Genomic DNA, 13,715 nt, shown 5'->3' on the forward strand with positions numbered 1-13,715 from the left:
CGAACTTCCAAACTGAACATCAACATATTTTAATTTATTAACAGTTCATTTAAAGTACAAAACAACAATATGAAACAGTAAAAATACAGTGAAAGCACCAGCATTTCTCCTTTACAAGGAGACAGACCAAACCTGGTCCATGAACCGTCCTCATATCGCAAGGATCACAAATCCATAGGGAAAAAGCACCATGTGTATACACAGGCACCGATACATATCTGCATCAACAGGAAACAACATTGTAGTTACACGAAGAAAACAATTACATAGTTTAAAAATACGTTGTAAACAGGATTCTCGCACTCGACAGGATGCTGTCCTCGGGGTGCCTCGCGCTCGGATCCTCATACACCAACCCCATACAGCTACCAAATATAAAATACAATCAAGCAACAACATAAAACAACATTCACACGACTTCCAAACCGAGGTCAGCACACAGCCACCAACACAGAAGATCACCAGTAGTTCACAAGTTGTCCTGATATCCCCCCGTACGCTCCTGCAGCACCGTCATCAGGCCACCTGGCACCTCCCACACCAAAGTCCGAGGCACAGAAGCAAAGGAGGGAGCAGCAAACAATCCACCCGCTGAGTATTTCCAACATGTTCCGCTTCAAAATGGGAGTTGCAGCATCTGCAAGTACCTTGTTTTCGGGTCACAATGGAGCAGTGTCCCCCGACTCATCGCTCACTCCCTTCCTTTCTTCCCTCACTCCTTCCGTCTCCACACAGCCAAAGTAGATAAGGCAGGAGACACAGCAGCAAAATTTTGCAACAAGCTCAACCGCTTGAAAAAAGTCTGTCATGATATTCAGATAAACATCATGGTGCAAACATACATACTCACTGATGGACAGATCAACGGACCAATCAATACACACACAACATCACAGGCAAGAGCATACACACTATAAAACGGGGAACACAACACTTCCCGCGGATTCCAGCAGGGAACAGCTCAGGGCACAGAGCTCAAAGTAAGCCACTAGGACATTCACCATGTGCTGAGTGCTTCTCCAAGATAGTGTTAGGGCTAGGTCCACAGGTTAGAGGGTAATGAACGAACAACAGTAACCAGTTTACAGATGTTGTTATTGTTAGTAATAAAACTGAGTTGTACCATCCGCAACCGTGTTGGTTCGTCTATGTAGCAGAGCACCCAACACGACATAGTACCAGGCTTGGAACGCAGTAACTGTGAGACCTACCTAAGCATCTTAAGGAATCCGCCATCCTGCGCCATGGACAGCATCAGCCCGCCGCAGCCGCTCCAAATCGCTGGAAACCTCGGCGTCAACTGGAAGCTGTTTTAAACAGCACTTCCAGTTCTTCCTAGAAGCCACAGAAAGGGAGAATGCTTTGGACACCAGGAAAATCGGCCTCCTCCTCTCCACAGCAGGGCAACACGCCATCCACATCTACAACTCCCTGGTGTTCGCAGAAGGTGAGGACAAGACGAAGTACAAGACGGTCCTTCTCAAACTCGAGCAACACTTCAGCGCCGAGGTAAATGAGAGTTTTGAGAGGTATCTCTTCCAGCAACGCCTGCAGGGTAAGGATGAGCCCTTTCAATCTTTCCTAACACACCTCCGTATCCTCACGCAGTCCTGCAGTTACGAGGCCACCTCCGATCCCATGATTCGGGACCAGATTGTTTTTGGGGTCACCTTGGGCACCCTACGCCAGCAGCTCCTCAAAATTAAAAGCCTCACTCTAGCCACCGCCATCGAAGTCTGCATCCTCCATGAAAACGCGACCAGCCGCTACTCCCAATTCCAGGCGGCCGAATCGACATGGCAGGGGTCCTATGAGGCCGAGCGAGTTCCTCCCGGCCCGCGGCCCGGACGAGGGCGTCCATTTCGCGCGCTTTCCGTGGCCTCCCGCGCTTGTACGCGCCAAAAGAGACATCGACGCAAAGGGACGTGACGCGCAGACGCGCTCTACGCAGGACCAAACTGCGATTGCGCGATGGCGCAAAGAACGCCATGACGTCACGATGTGCGGCAACTGTGGATCCGCACATTTCAAGTGGCAATGTCCGGCAAAGAACCGACAATGCCGCCGCTGTGGCAAGATGGGCCACTACGCTGCCTGCTATCGAGCAGCTCAACCTGCCAAACGCTCCCCAATTCCGACAGCCTCGCAGGGATGTGCAGACCATTCAGCCTCCGTACTCTGAGTCATACCCGGACGATGTACAAACCAGTGATACAGACGACCGGGAAGCCTTCCACGTGGCGGTCATTGACAGGAACCGGATGTCTCCAAGCAGGACCCACCAGCCGATGCCAGTGAACAGTGCCAATCCGGGTGATGAATGGTGTGCCACCCTGACGGTCAACCGATCACCAATAACATTCCGTTTGGACACTGGTGCCTCCGCCAAACTAATAGCATGGTCAGCCTTCTATGCCTTGAAGGTCAGACCACCAATTCGGCTATCCCGTTGTAAGATGGTCGACTACAACGGAAACGTTATCCCGGCCATGAGATCCTGCCAGCTCCATGTGACACACAATACATACACGGCCACACTGTCCTTCGAGATAGTTGGATCATCGAAGGACTCCCTGCTAGGCGCACAGGCATGCAAGGTTCTCCACCTCGTTCAGCGGGTACACGCTCTGTCTCCAGAAGGCACATCAGATTTCCCGGATGCCGAATTTAGGGCACCGCTCCACTCGCTCCTCTCCCACAACCAGGAGGCATTTGAGGGCATGGGCACACTGCCCTATACCTACAGAATACGGCTCAAACCGGATGCCACCCCAGTCATTCTCGCACCTCGCAGGGTCCCCGCACCACTCAAAGACCGCCTCAAGCAGCAGCTGCAGGATCTCCAGGACCAAGTGGTGCTCTCCCGGGTCATGGAGCCCATGCCATGGGTCAGCTCCATGGTGTGCGTTAAGAAACCCTCTGGCGAACTCCGGATCTGCATCGATCCAAAAGACCTGAACAACAACATCATTAGGGAACACTACCCCATACCCAAACGGGACGAGATCACGAGCGAAATGGCCCGGGCTAAAATTTTCACAAAGCTTGATGCCTCGAAGGGTTTTTGGCAGATCCAACTGGATCAGTCCAGCAGGAAGCTGTGCACCTTCAACACTCCTTTCGGCAGGTTCTACAATAACAGAATGCCGTTTGGCATCATCTCGGCATCCGAGATATTTCACAGAATCATGGAACAGATGATGGAGGGCATCGAAGGGGTGCGCGTCTATGTTGACAACGTCATCATCTGGTCCACCACACCACAGGAGCACATCAGTCGTCTCCAGCGGGTCTTTGCGCGGATACGGGAACACGGCCTGCGCCTCAACCGAGCCAAGTGTTCTTTCGGCCAAACTGAGCTAAAGTTTCTGGGGGACCACATATCCCGGTCAGGAGTGCGTCCGGATGAAATGAAATGAAAATCGCTTATTGTCACAAGTAGGCTTCAAATGAAGTTACTGTGAAAAGCCCCTAGTCGCCACATTCCGGCACCTGTTCGGGGAGGCTGTTATGGGATGCAGACAAGGTGAGCGCCATTACAGCCATGCCGCAGCCGGCAGGCAAGAAAGCAGTGCTACGCATTCTAGGCATGGTCAACTTCCTGGGGAAGTTCATCCCCAACCTTGCCTCCCACACAACGGCTCTTTGCCACTTAGTAAAGAAGTCCACGGAGTTCCAGTGACTGCCCGCACACCAGAAGGAATGGGAGGAGCTCAAGGTTAAGCTCACCACAGTCCCGGTATTGGCGTTCTTCGACACCTCTCGTGATACGAAGATCTCAACTAATGCCAGCCAGTCCGGCATTGGGGCAGTACTTCTACAAACGGGATGACACTGCATCATGGGCCCCGGTCGCCTATGCCTTGCGGGCCATGACCCCCACAGAACAGCGCTATGCGCAGATCGAGAAGAAGTGCCTGGGTTTGTTAACTGGCATAGACAAGTTCCACGACTACGTGTATGATCTCCCCCAGCTCACCCTGGTCAGCATCATACATAAGGACCTGAACGAGATGTCCCCTCGCCTCCAACGCATCCTGCTCAAGCTCCGGAGGTACGACTTCCAACTGGTCTACACCCCGGGAAAGGACCTCATCATTGTGGATGCCCTATCCAGAGAAGTGAGCACACTACCCGACTCAGAGGGGTTCGTCTGTCAGGTCGAAGCGCACGTGGCCTTCACATTGGCAAATCTGCCAGCTGATGATTGAAGTCTGGCCCTTATTCGCCGGGAGACTGCGGCTCACCCCCTTCTACAACGTGTGATGCACCTCATAACGGGAGGGTGGCTCAAAGGACAGTGCGCACAATTCTACAATGTCCGGGACGACTTGGCTGTCATTGACGGTGTCCTCCTAAAGCTGGACTGGATTGTGATTCCACACAGCATGCACAAGCTGGTCCTCGACCAACTTCACGAAGGCCATCTGGGGGTTGAGAAGCGCAGACGGAGGGCCCGAGAAGCTGTATACTGGCCGGGCATCAGCGATGACATTGCCAATATGGTGCTCAACTGCCCCACCTGCCAAAGGTTTCAGCCGGCGCAACCCCCTGAGATGCTTCAGCCACATGTGTTGGTGACGTCCCCCTGGGCGAAGGTGGGTGTGGATCTTTTTCATGCGCTTGGCAGGGACTACGTCATCATCATAGATTACTTTTTGAATTATCCAGAGGTCATACGTCTGCACGATTTGACATCGTCCACTGTCATCAGGGCCTGCAAAGACACCTTCGCTTGCTATGGCAGTCCGCTTACTGTCATGTCGGACAATGGGCCCTGTTTTGTAAGCCAAGAATGGTCTTCTTTTGCTGCTTCGTATGGCTTCACACACGTGACGTCCAGCCCAGTCAAATGGCAAGGCGGAAAAGGGCGTTCACATCGTCAAGCAGCTCCTCTGCAAGGCTGCTGATGCCGGATCGGATTTCTGCTTAGCCCTGCTGGCCTATCGCTCGGCCCCACTAGCCACTGGCCTCTCACCAGCCCAGCTGTTGATGGGTCGCGCCCTCAGGACCACTGTGCCATCCATTCTGGTCCCTACACCCAACTATGCTCCAGTACTGCAAAGGATGCGACAGCAGCGTGCTCAGCAGAAGGTGGCACATGGCACTCGGGCAACTGATCTTCCTGCCCTGGTGCCTGGAGACAACGTCCGCATCCACCTACCAGAGGGTGGCTGGTCGGCAACTGCTGAAGTTCTCCGACGTGTGGCTCCCCGCTCGTTCCTGGTTCGCATGCCTGATGGTTCCATTCGCAGGCGCAATCGCCGGGCTCTTCGCCTGCTTCCGCGCTCGCTACGTGATCGTACACCGGTGCCACGCCCTCCTGTTGTTCCTGATGTCAACTTCGTGGAGCTTCCTGCCACCATGCCCATTCCTCTGTCGCCTGTGGCCAGGTCCATTCCTCAGCCGGTGGATCCTGACCCACCCTTGAGGTTGTCAACCCGAATTTGTTGCCCACCTACTAGGCTGGACTTATGAGCCTGTTTGAACATTGAACTCACTGACATATTATGCCACAATGTTAATATGTTTCTCTTTTTGTCGTTACAGGAGTTAGTTTTAATACTTGATGTTTACACGTGTTTTGTTTACGGAACAACCTCGTTGCTATGTTGCACCTGACACCTTCCTGTGTATATAGTTTAGCATCATGTACATGTTGTCGATATTGCACACACACATTCAGCTGCACTCAGTACACATCTATATTTATTACCACACAGGCACATATTCTTGTAAAAAAGGGTGGATGTCATGATATTCAGATAAACATCATGGTGCAAACATACATACACACTGATGGACAGATCAACGAACCAATCAATACACACACATCACAGCCAATCACAGGCAAGAGCATACACACTATAAAACGGGGAACACAACACTTCTCGCGGATTCCAGCAGGAGACAGCTCAGGCCACAGAGCTCACAGTAAGCTACTCAGACATTCACCATGTGCTGAGTGTTAGGACTAGGTCCACAGGTTAGAGGGTAATGAACGAACCACAGTAACCAGTTTACAGATGTTGTTATTGTTAGTAATAAAACTGAGTTGTACCATCATCAACCTTGTTGGTTCGTCTATGTCGCAGAGCGCCCAACACGACACAGTCCAAACAGGACGAGGATGGTCTGCAATTTATGTCCTGGAGCTCGCACTCCCAAACAGAAAATGCTGCCAAAGATCAGCAAGTCAGGCTGAGTCTCTGGCCGCGCTCACCATTTCAAAACATCACAATGCCCGGTTGGATGTCCGGACCAATAGACAGAGAGGGGGCGTGGCAGGAACACCGAGCGGCAGCTGCTGGTCCTCCAGCCAATAGGAGTGAATGAGGAGCGGAGCCAGACGGCAGGTAGAGCATGCGCAGTGAGAGTAATGGCGATGGGGAAATGCTGATCTGGTGTTCACTGTGTAAGCGGGTGCAATGGCGGGATGGATGGGGCGATGGATCCGGTAGGTGGGTGGAGAGGCTTCGTAAACATCTTATGTAAATTACCAATCCCAAAGAATAACTTTACTGTCCCCCGTTTACACTGGGCAGGAACACGGGTTTTTTCCTTAGTTCCAGACCGGAGTTCTCGGCCGCCATGTTTCCAACGGGTAATGTGTAGCAGGGCGCATGCGTGGCGGCCATCTCTGTGCACAGCAATATGCAGTAACGCGCATGTGTGGTAGCCATATTTATTTAGGGCAGAAAGGTGACCGCGTATAAAGTGTCCATTCAGCTTGTCACATCTGCTCCGGAGAAAGTAAGGGGAAAAAAAACAACAAGCCGCTCATTTTCATCCAACTTTCCAGTACCTGGGCAGGTTACACCACTTCAGATGCAGACTTGTAGATAGCACTTCAAGGTTTCTCACTTCCAGAGCTTGTAGCCCAGACAAATGAAAGAAGGGGCACTAATGGTGGAGCGATTAAAATCAGGAATTTTCAAGAGACTGGAATTATATGAGGATAGGGATATCGGAGGGTGTGTCGCTGGAGATTACAGAGATAGCGATGGTCATGACCATGGAGGAAACCAGGATGAGAATTTTAAACTATTGGTGCTTCTGAACTGGGGTCTGTGTAGGTTAGTGAACACAAGGGTGATGGGTGAACAAGATTTGTTGCGAATAAACATGAAATGCATGAAGGTTTCAGAAACATGACTGAAGACAGGACCATGATAAAGTTTCCCATGGCAGGTTGAGCGTTTGATAAAGTTTCCCATGGCAAGTTGATGGAAAAAGTGAAGTCGTATGGTGTTCAGGATGTACTAGCTAGATGGATAAAGAACTCGCTGGGCTACAGGAGACAGAGAGTATTCGTGGAAGGGAGTTCTCAAAATGACGAAAGGTGACTATTGCTCGGTCCACTGTTTGTGATATACATAAATGATCTGGACGAAGGTATAGGTGGTCTGATTAGCAAGTTTGCAGATGATACTAAGATTGGTGGAGTTGCAGATCGCGAGGAGGACTGTCAGAGAATACAGCAAAATATAGATAGATTGGAGAGTTCGGCAGAGAAATGGCAGATGGAGTTCAATCCAGGCAAATGCGAGGTGATGCATTTTGGAAGATCTAATTCAAGAGCGGACTATACGGTCAATGGAAGTATCCTGGGGAAAATTGATGTACAGAGAGATCTAGGAGTTCAGGTCCATTGTACCCTGAAGGTGGCAACGCAGGTCGATAGAGTGGTCAAGAAGGCATACAGCATGCTTGCCTTCATCGGACGGGGTATTGAGTACAAAATTCGGCAGGTCATGTTACAGTTGTTTAGGACTTTGGTTAGGCCACATTTGGAATACTGCGTGTAGTTCTGGTCGCCACATTACCAGAAGGATGTGGATGCTTTAGGGAGGGTGCAGAGGAGGTTCACCAGGATGTTGCCTGGTATGGACGGTGCTAGCTATGAAGAAAGGTTGAGTAGGTTAGGATTGTTTTTGTTGGAAAAAAGGAGATTGAGGTCTACAAAATTAAGAGAGGTATGGACAGGGTGGATAGCAACAAGCTTTTTCCAAGAGTGAGGGTGTCAATTACAAGGGGTCACAGTTTCAAGGTGAGAGGGGGAAAGTTTAAGGGAGATGTGCGTGGAAAGGTTTTTACGCAGAGGGTGTGGGTGCCTGGAACGCTTTACCAGCGTTGAACGGGCGGGGAACAGAGGGAAGTAGATCCTTGGAAAATAGGCGACAGGTTTAGATAAAGGATCTGGATCGGCGCAGGCTGGGAGGGCTGAAGGACCTGTTCCTGTGCTGTAATTTTCTTTGTTCTTTGTTCTATGTCGAGCGATGTTACTGGGATATGTTAGTGACAGGAGGGGTGTTAGTGTAAGCCAAACTGATTTCTCCTCTCACCATCTGTCTGTAAACAGAAAGGCCCACCTTTTCAACTTTTCCCCACGCCTGAGGCATGGTGATCCTCAGGTTAAATCATCACCAGTCAGCACTTCCCCTCAACAGGGAAAGGAGCCCCTGGTCATTTCGGACTCTGGCGACTTTACCGTACCTTACTATAAACAGAAAGATGTTTTGGATTTCATTCCTCCTTTATAACCGGTGGCGTATTTCCTAATTCCTCAAGGTGGGATGAACTCCAAGGGTTAGTTTATTTATACACACTCAAAATGAGATAAGAGGGTCTGAACGTTGCCACCTTTGTATTTATACAACAAAAAACAGAAAAGAAAGATTTGCAGTGCAGAGATCGCAGCGAATAATTGTGTGGATTCCAGAGTCCAGAATCAAAATACCTCTTCAGAGATAGCGAGCTGTGAGGTTCTTTGGACCCAGGTTCGATTCCCACCCAGCAGGTGGTGAAATATGAATTTAATAAAAGTTTGAAAGTGAAAATCTGAACAAGGAACCATTGTTAATGATCATAAAACTGTCTGGTTCACAAATACTGTTTCGGGAAAAAAAACATGACATCCTCATCTTGTCCGACCTACATGTGCCTCCAGATCCGCAGCAATGTGGTGGACTCTTAAATCCATAGAATCCGAAAAGTGCAGGAGACCATTCAGCCCATCGTGTCTGCACCAACCCTCTGAAAGAGCACCCTACCTAGACCGACTCCTCCACCCTATCCCTGTAGCCTCCTGCATTGATCAAGGCCAATACACCTAACCTGTACATCTTTGGACTTTGGGGGGAAATCGGAGCACAGAAAACCCACGCAGACAATGGGAGAACGTGCAAATTCCACACAGACAGTCAGCCAAGTCCGGAATTGAACCCCGGCCTCTGGCACCGAGGGCAGCAGTGCTAACCGCTGTATGATCTTGCCATCCTCTGAAATGGCGGCGCTAAGCCCCTTTGTTGTATCTAACTGCTCCAAAGACAATAAAACGTTATTAATCAGGTCAGGCATAGACGTAGACAACGGAAATGACAACGGCAAACTCAGCCCTGTCAACCCTGCAAAGTCTGATTTTCATGGTCAGTTTTTCCTAGTGCCGGCCCCACAAATTACCAGAATCATTTCACAACCTGCTTTTGTGTTGTTGTGGGTTCTCTCACTCGCTTTTTTCTGTTTTACATCAATTTCACAGGGTATAGAAGGGAAGGACTTGCAGTTGGGAAACTGAAACCAAACATCACATCAGGATCTGACAGAGTCGGCCAATTTATCGTAGCCTGAATATCATCGGATTTTGAACCAGGAAGGAAAAAGCACCGCTCACAGTGGGGAGAAACCATACATGTGTTCGAGGATTCAGCTGATTATTTGACCTTTCAGACCATAAGTACAATCATAACGGGAAGAAATTGTAGAAATATAAGGATTGTGGGAAGGGATTCAATTACCCATCAATCCTGGGAGTACATAGACAATGTCACACTGGAGAGAGACCATTCACCTGGTCTGAGGTGGGAAGGGGTTCACTATGTCATCAGCATTGCTGACACACCAGCAAGTTCACACTGGAAAGAAACCATTCATTAGCTCCCAGTGTGGGAAGGGATTCGCTGAATCATCACACCTACTGAGACGGCAGCGGACTCGTGCTGGGGAGAGACCATTTACCTGCTCCGAGTGTGGGAAGGGATTCACTCAATCATCTAACCTTCTGACACACCAGCGAGTTCACACTGATGAGAGACCTTTTAAATGCGCAGACTGCGGCAAGTGCTTCAAAAGTTCCGGTAACCTAATGTCCCATCAACGAGTTCACACTGATGAGAGACCTTTTAAATGCCCAGACTGCGAGAAGTGCTTTAAAAGTTCCTCGGAACTGATGTCCCATCAACAAGTTCACACTGATGAGAGACCTTTTAAATGCCCAGACTGCGAGAAGTGCTTTAAAAGTTCCTGGAAACTGATGTCCCATCAACGAGTCCACACTGATGAGAGACCTTTTACATGTCCAGATTGCAGGAAGTGCTTTAAAAGTTCCTCGGAACTGATATCCCATCAGCGTGTTCACACTGATGAGAAACCCTTCAGGTGCTCTCAGTGTGGGACTGGGTTCAGGTGGTCATCTCAACTCACTGTTCACCAACGCGTTCACAGTGGGGAGAGACCATTCACCTGCTCCCAGTGTGGAAAGGGATTCACTCGGTCATCCCACCTGCAGGAACACCAGCGAGTTCACAGTGGGGATAAACCATTCACCTGCTCCCAATGTGGGAAGGGATTCACTCAGTCTTCCACCCTGCAGTCACACCAGCGAGTTCACAGTGGGGAGAGGCCATTCACCTGTTCCCACTGTGGGAAGGGATTCACTCATCGTTCCACCCTGCTGTCACATCAGCGAGTTCACACTGGAGAGAGACCATTCACCTGCTCCCAGTGTGGGAAGGGATTCACTCAGTCTTCCACCCTGCAGTCACACCAGCGAGTTCACAGTGGGGAGAGATCGTTCACCTGCTCCCAGTGTGGGAAGGGATTCATTCAGTATTCCACTCTGCTGTCACATCAGCGAGTTCACAGTGGGGAGAGACCATTTACCTGCTCCCAGTGTGGGAAGAGATTCACTCAGTCATCGAACCTGCTGGAACACCAGCGAGTTCACAGTGGGGAGAGGCGGTTCACATGTTTGCAGTGTGGGAAGAGATTCACTCGGTCATCCACCCTGCTGTCCCACCAGCGAGTTCACAGTGGGGAGAGACCGTTCACCTGCGTCCCGTGTGGAAAGAGATTCACTCGGTCATCCCACCTGCGGAGACACCGGCAAGTTCACAGTGGGGAGAGACCGTTCACCTGCTCCCAGTGTGGGAAGGGATTCACTCGGTCATCCTACCTGCTTACACATCAGCGAGCTCACAACTAACTACAGTGATTAGACTTTGCTGCTAATCACATCCAGGACTTAATCATGTTCATTTGGGTCTTTTTCTGCTGGTGTTCATCAACTCCAGTGCAGTTTCAGGTGTTAATATTCTGGGTAAAAATAAATAAGTCAGCTTGTTTTAATTTTTGAATGACCCCAGCTTTATGTGGGAGGCTTGGATTAGAATAATTTCAGGGGGAACAAAGGAATTGACCATAATAGCGAAGGTAAGAGCCCACGGGATCCAGGGAAATTTGGCAAACTGGATCCAGAATTTGCTGAGTGGCAGGAAAAAAAGTTGATGGTGGAGGGGTGTTTTTTCTGACTGGAAGCCTATGCCCAGTGGGGACCCGCAGGGATCTGTGTTGGGGCCTTTGCTGTTCTAGACATGAATGTAGGAGGGCTGAACAATAAGTCTACGGATGATACGAAAATTGGCAAATGGAATTCAATCAGGATAAGTGTGACCCTCTTAAAGAGCACTTTATCTAGGCCCACTATCCCCCCCAATCCCTGTAACCCCAAATACGCATCTTTGGACACTAAGGGGCAATTTAACATGACCAATCTACCTAACCTGCACATCTTTGGTCTGTGGGAGGAAACCGAAGCACCCAGAGGAAACCCACGCAGACATGGGGAAAAGGTCACTCAATACTGGAATTGAACCCGGATCCCTGGCACCGTGAGGCAGCAGTGCTGACCACTGCGGCCCTGAATTATCTTCAATCCCGATCCTCTGGTTACGGATTCTCGTCAGTGGAAACAGTTTCTCCTAATCTGTTCTATCAGTCCGCCTGTCGCTCAACCCATATTATTGAACAGCTCCATGAAATCCCTCTTCTATCTTTTTTGTTCTGAAGAGAACAATCCAGGTTTGTATATTCTCTCCGCACACCTCTCATCCCTGCACATGATGTGAGGAGGAGGATTGAGAGGATATTTTGGAAACTTGTCAATTGGCAGGTGGGAAAATTGGAAAAGGAACCAAAAGAGAAAACTCTGTCTCCAGCTTTGTGAATCTTTAGAAACACTTTGAGAACCGGAATGAGAGGAGAATGAAGGGTGAACTGACCGACTGAGCATAGACGTTCAAGGAAATTTTCCTTTCTTTAAGACGGTGGAACATTGACTCTGACGGTGTCACTAATCTGATACACTGATTACAGGACATCAAAAATTCAAACCTAATGTCAGCTTCGGGACAATCAGAATACTTGGCAGCAGACAAAATACCAAAGGCTCGAAGGGAGACGGCACCGGTTGTAGGGGAGCTGGTTTCCAAAGACATGGATGTGTCTGCAGTGGGTGGGATCGGACTGTTCTACGTGTATACACAATGAATGTCCCACTCTTTATTTTGGAAGTGTAAAACTGATAGCAAACAATTGTTTTTCCAGTAGCTGCAATCTGAACCTTTAACTCACTGACACCCTGGTTGAGGGTCACTCCAGAACTGCTTTTGCATCATAGTGGCGCAATTTCTCAGCGTGTTCGGTTGTTCACTGAAAGGTTGGTGGTTTGAAGCCATTCAGGGATTCAGGCTTCATTGTTTTCTCCCCATTAGCATTCATTATCTTACAGTTCCAGGTTGTCATTGGGTCCTTCGGCAAGAAAGAAATATGTTGGCTCCATTGTTCTAAGAGGTGCCCGACATTATTTATTTGATGAACATAGATTTCAATCATAATAGGTTTAATCACATATATTATGTTTATTACAAATATGCAATTAGATGCGTATTAGAAATTTATGAAATTATTGTTTTCGTACTGTTATGGACACCTGATCCGCCCTGAACAATGGCAAAGATACTGAACCAGACACGTAACATTATTAATTTTTAAGACTGTGCTGAAAAGATAGATTTGTTCCAGGAGTGATAATGTAAGAATTGGACTTTATTATTTTATAAACAAAACTTTATTAAAACAAAAAAAAAAGCAATATTTAAACTTTCAAACTTCACTGTTCTCACACTAGCAGATTATATGCAGTTTCTTAACTTTAACACATGAAGTCCCATTAAACAATACTTTGCATTAAAATACAGCTCTCATTCTAGTTACACATCCTGGCAAAGATAGCACTTTCATTCAGGAAGCAATCTTGTTTGGATATCTCTTTCAGAATCTTTTTTCAAAGCTTTCTCTCTCTTGCAGTTTACATGACCTGTTCCAGTGCTGCTTACATCTTTAAGCTAGCAGGCTTAATAACAGTAAGAAGTTTTACAACAGCAGGTTAAAGTCCAACAGGTTTGTTTCAAATCACTAGCTTTCAGAGCACTACTCCATCATCAGGTGAATGAAGAGGTATGTTCCAGAAACATACATATCGACAAAAGTCAAAGATGCAAGACAATGCTTTGAATGCGAGCATTTGCAGGTAATTAAGTCTTTACAGACCCAGGTTAAAGTGGCGTGAATTGTCTGAAGCCAGGACAGTTGGTAGG

General features: G+C 48.7%; 1 protein-coding gene across 3 annotated transcripts; it reads left to right on the forward strand.

Moving 5' to 3' along the window:
- The first annotated feature begins 6,360 nt into the window (after nucleotides 1-6,360).
- Nucleotides 6,361-13,212, forward strand: LOC140420780 (uncharacterized). 3 transcript variants are annotated; one of them, XM_072504774.1, is made up of 2 exons: nucleotides 6,361-6,415; nucleotides 9,542-13,212. In XM_072504774.1, the coding sequence occupies exon 2, from the start codon at nucleotides 9,878-9,880 to the stop codon at nucleotides 11,261-11,263; it is 1,386 nt and encodes a 461-aa protein (XP_072360875.1). In that variant the 5' UTR covers nucleotides 6,361-6,415; nucleotides 9,542-9,877; the 3' UTR covers nucleotides 11,264-13,212. The 3 variants fall into 3 exon arrangements, with proteins under 3 accessions (XP_072360875.1, XP_072360874.1, XP_072360873.1); XM_072504773.1 differs by having other exon boundaries at nucleotides 6,366-6,457; XM_072504772.1 differs by having other exon boundaries at nucleotides 6,377-6,461.
- Nucleotides 13,213-13,715: the final 503 nt, after the last annotated feature.

This window comes from Scyliorhinus torazame, chromosome 5 (assembly GCF_047496885.1).
Source record: "Scyliorhinus torazame isolate Kashiwa2021f chromosome 5, sScyTor2.1, whole genome shotgun sequence".
Lineage (NCBI taxonomy): Eukaryota > Metazoa > Chordata > Chondrichthyes > Carcharhiniformes > Scyliorhinidae > Scyliorhinus > Scyliorhinus torazame.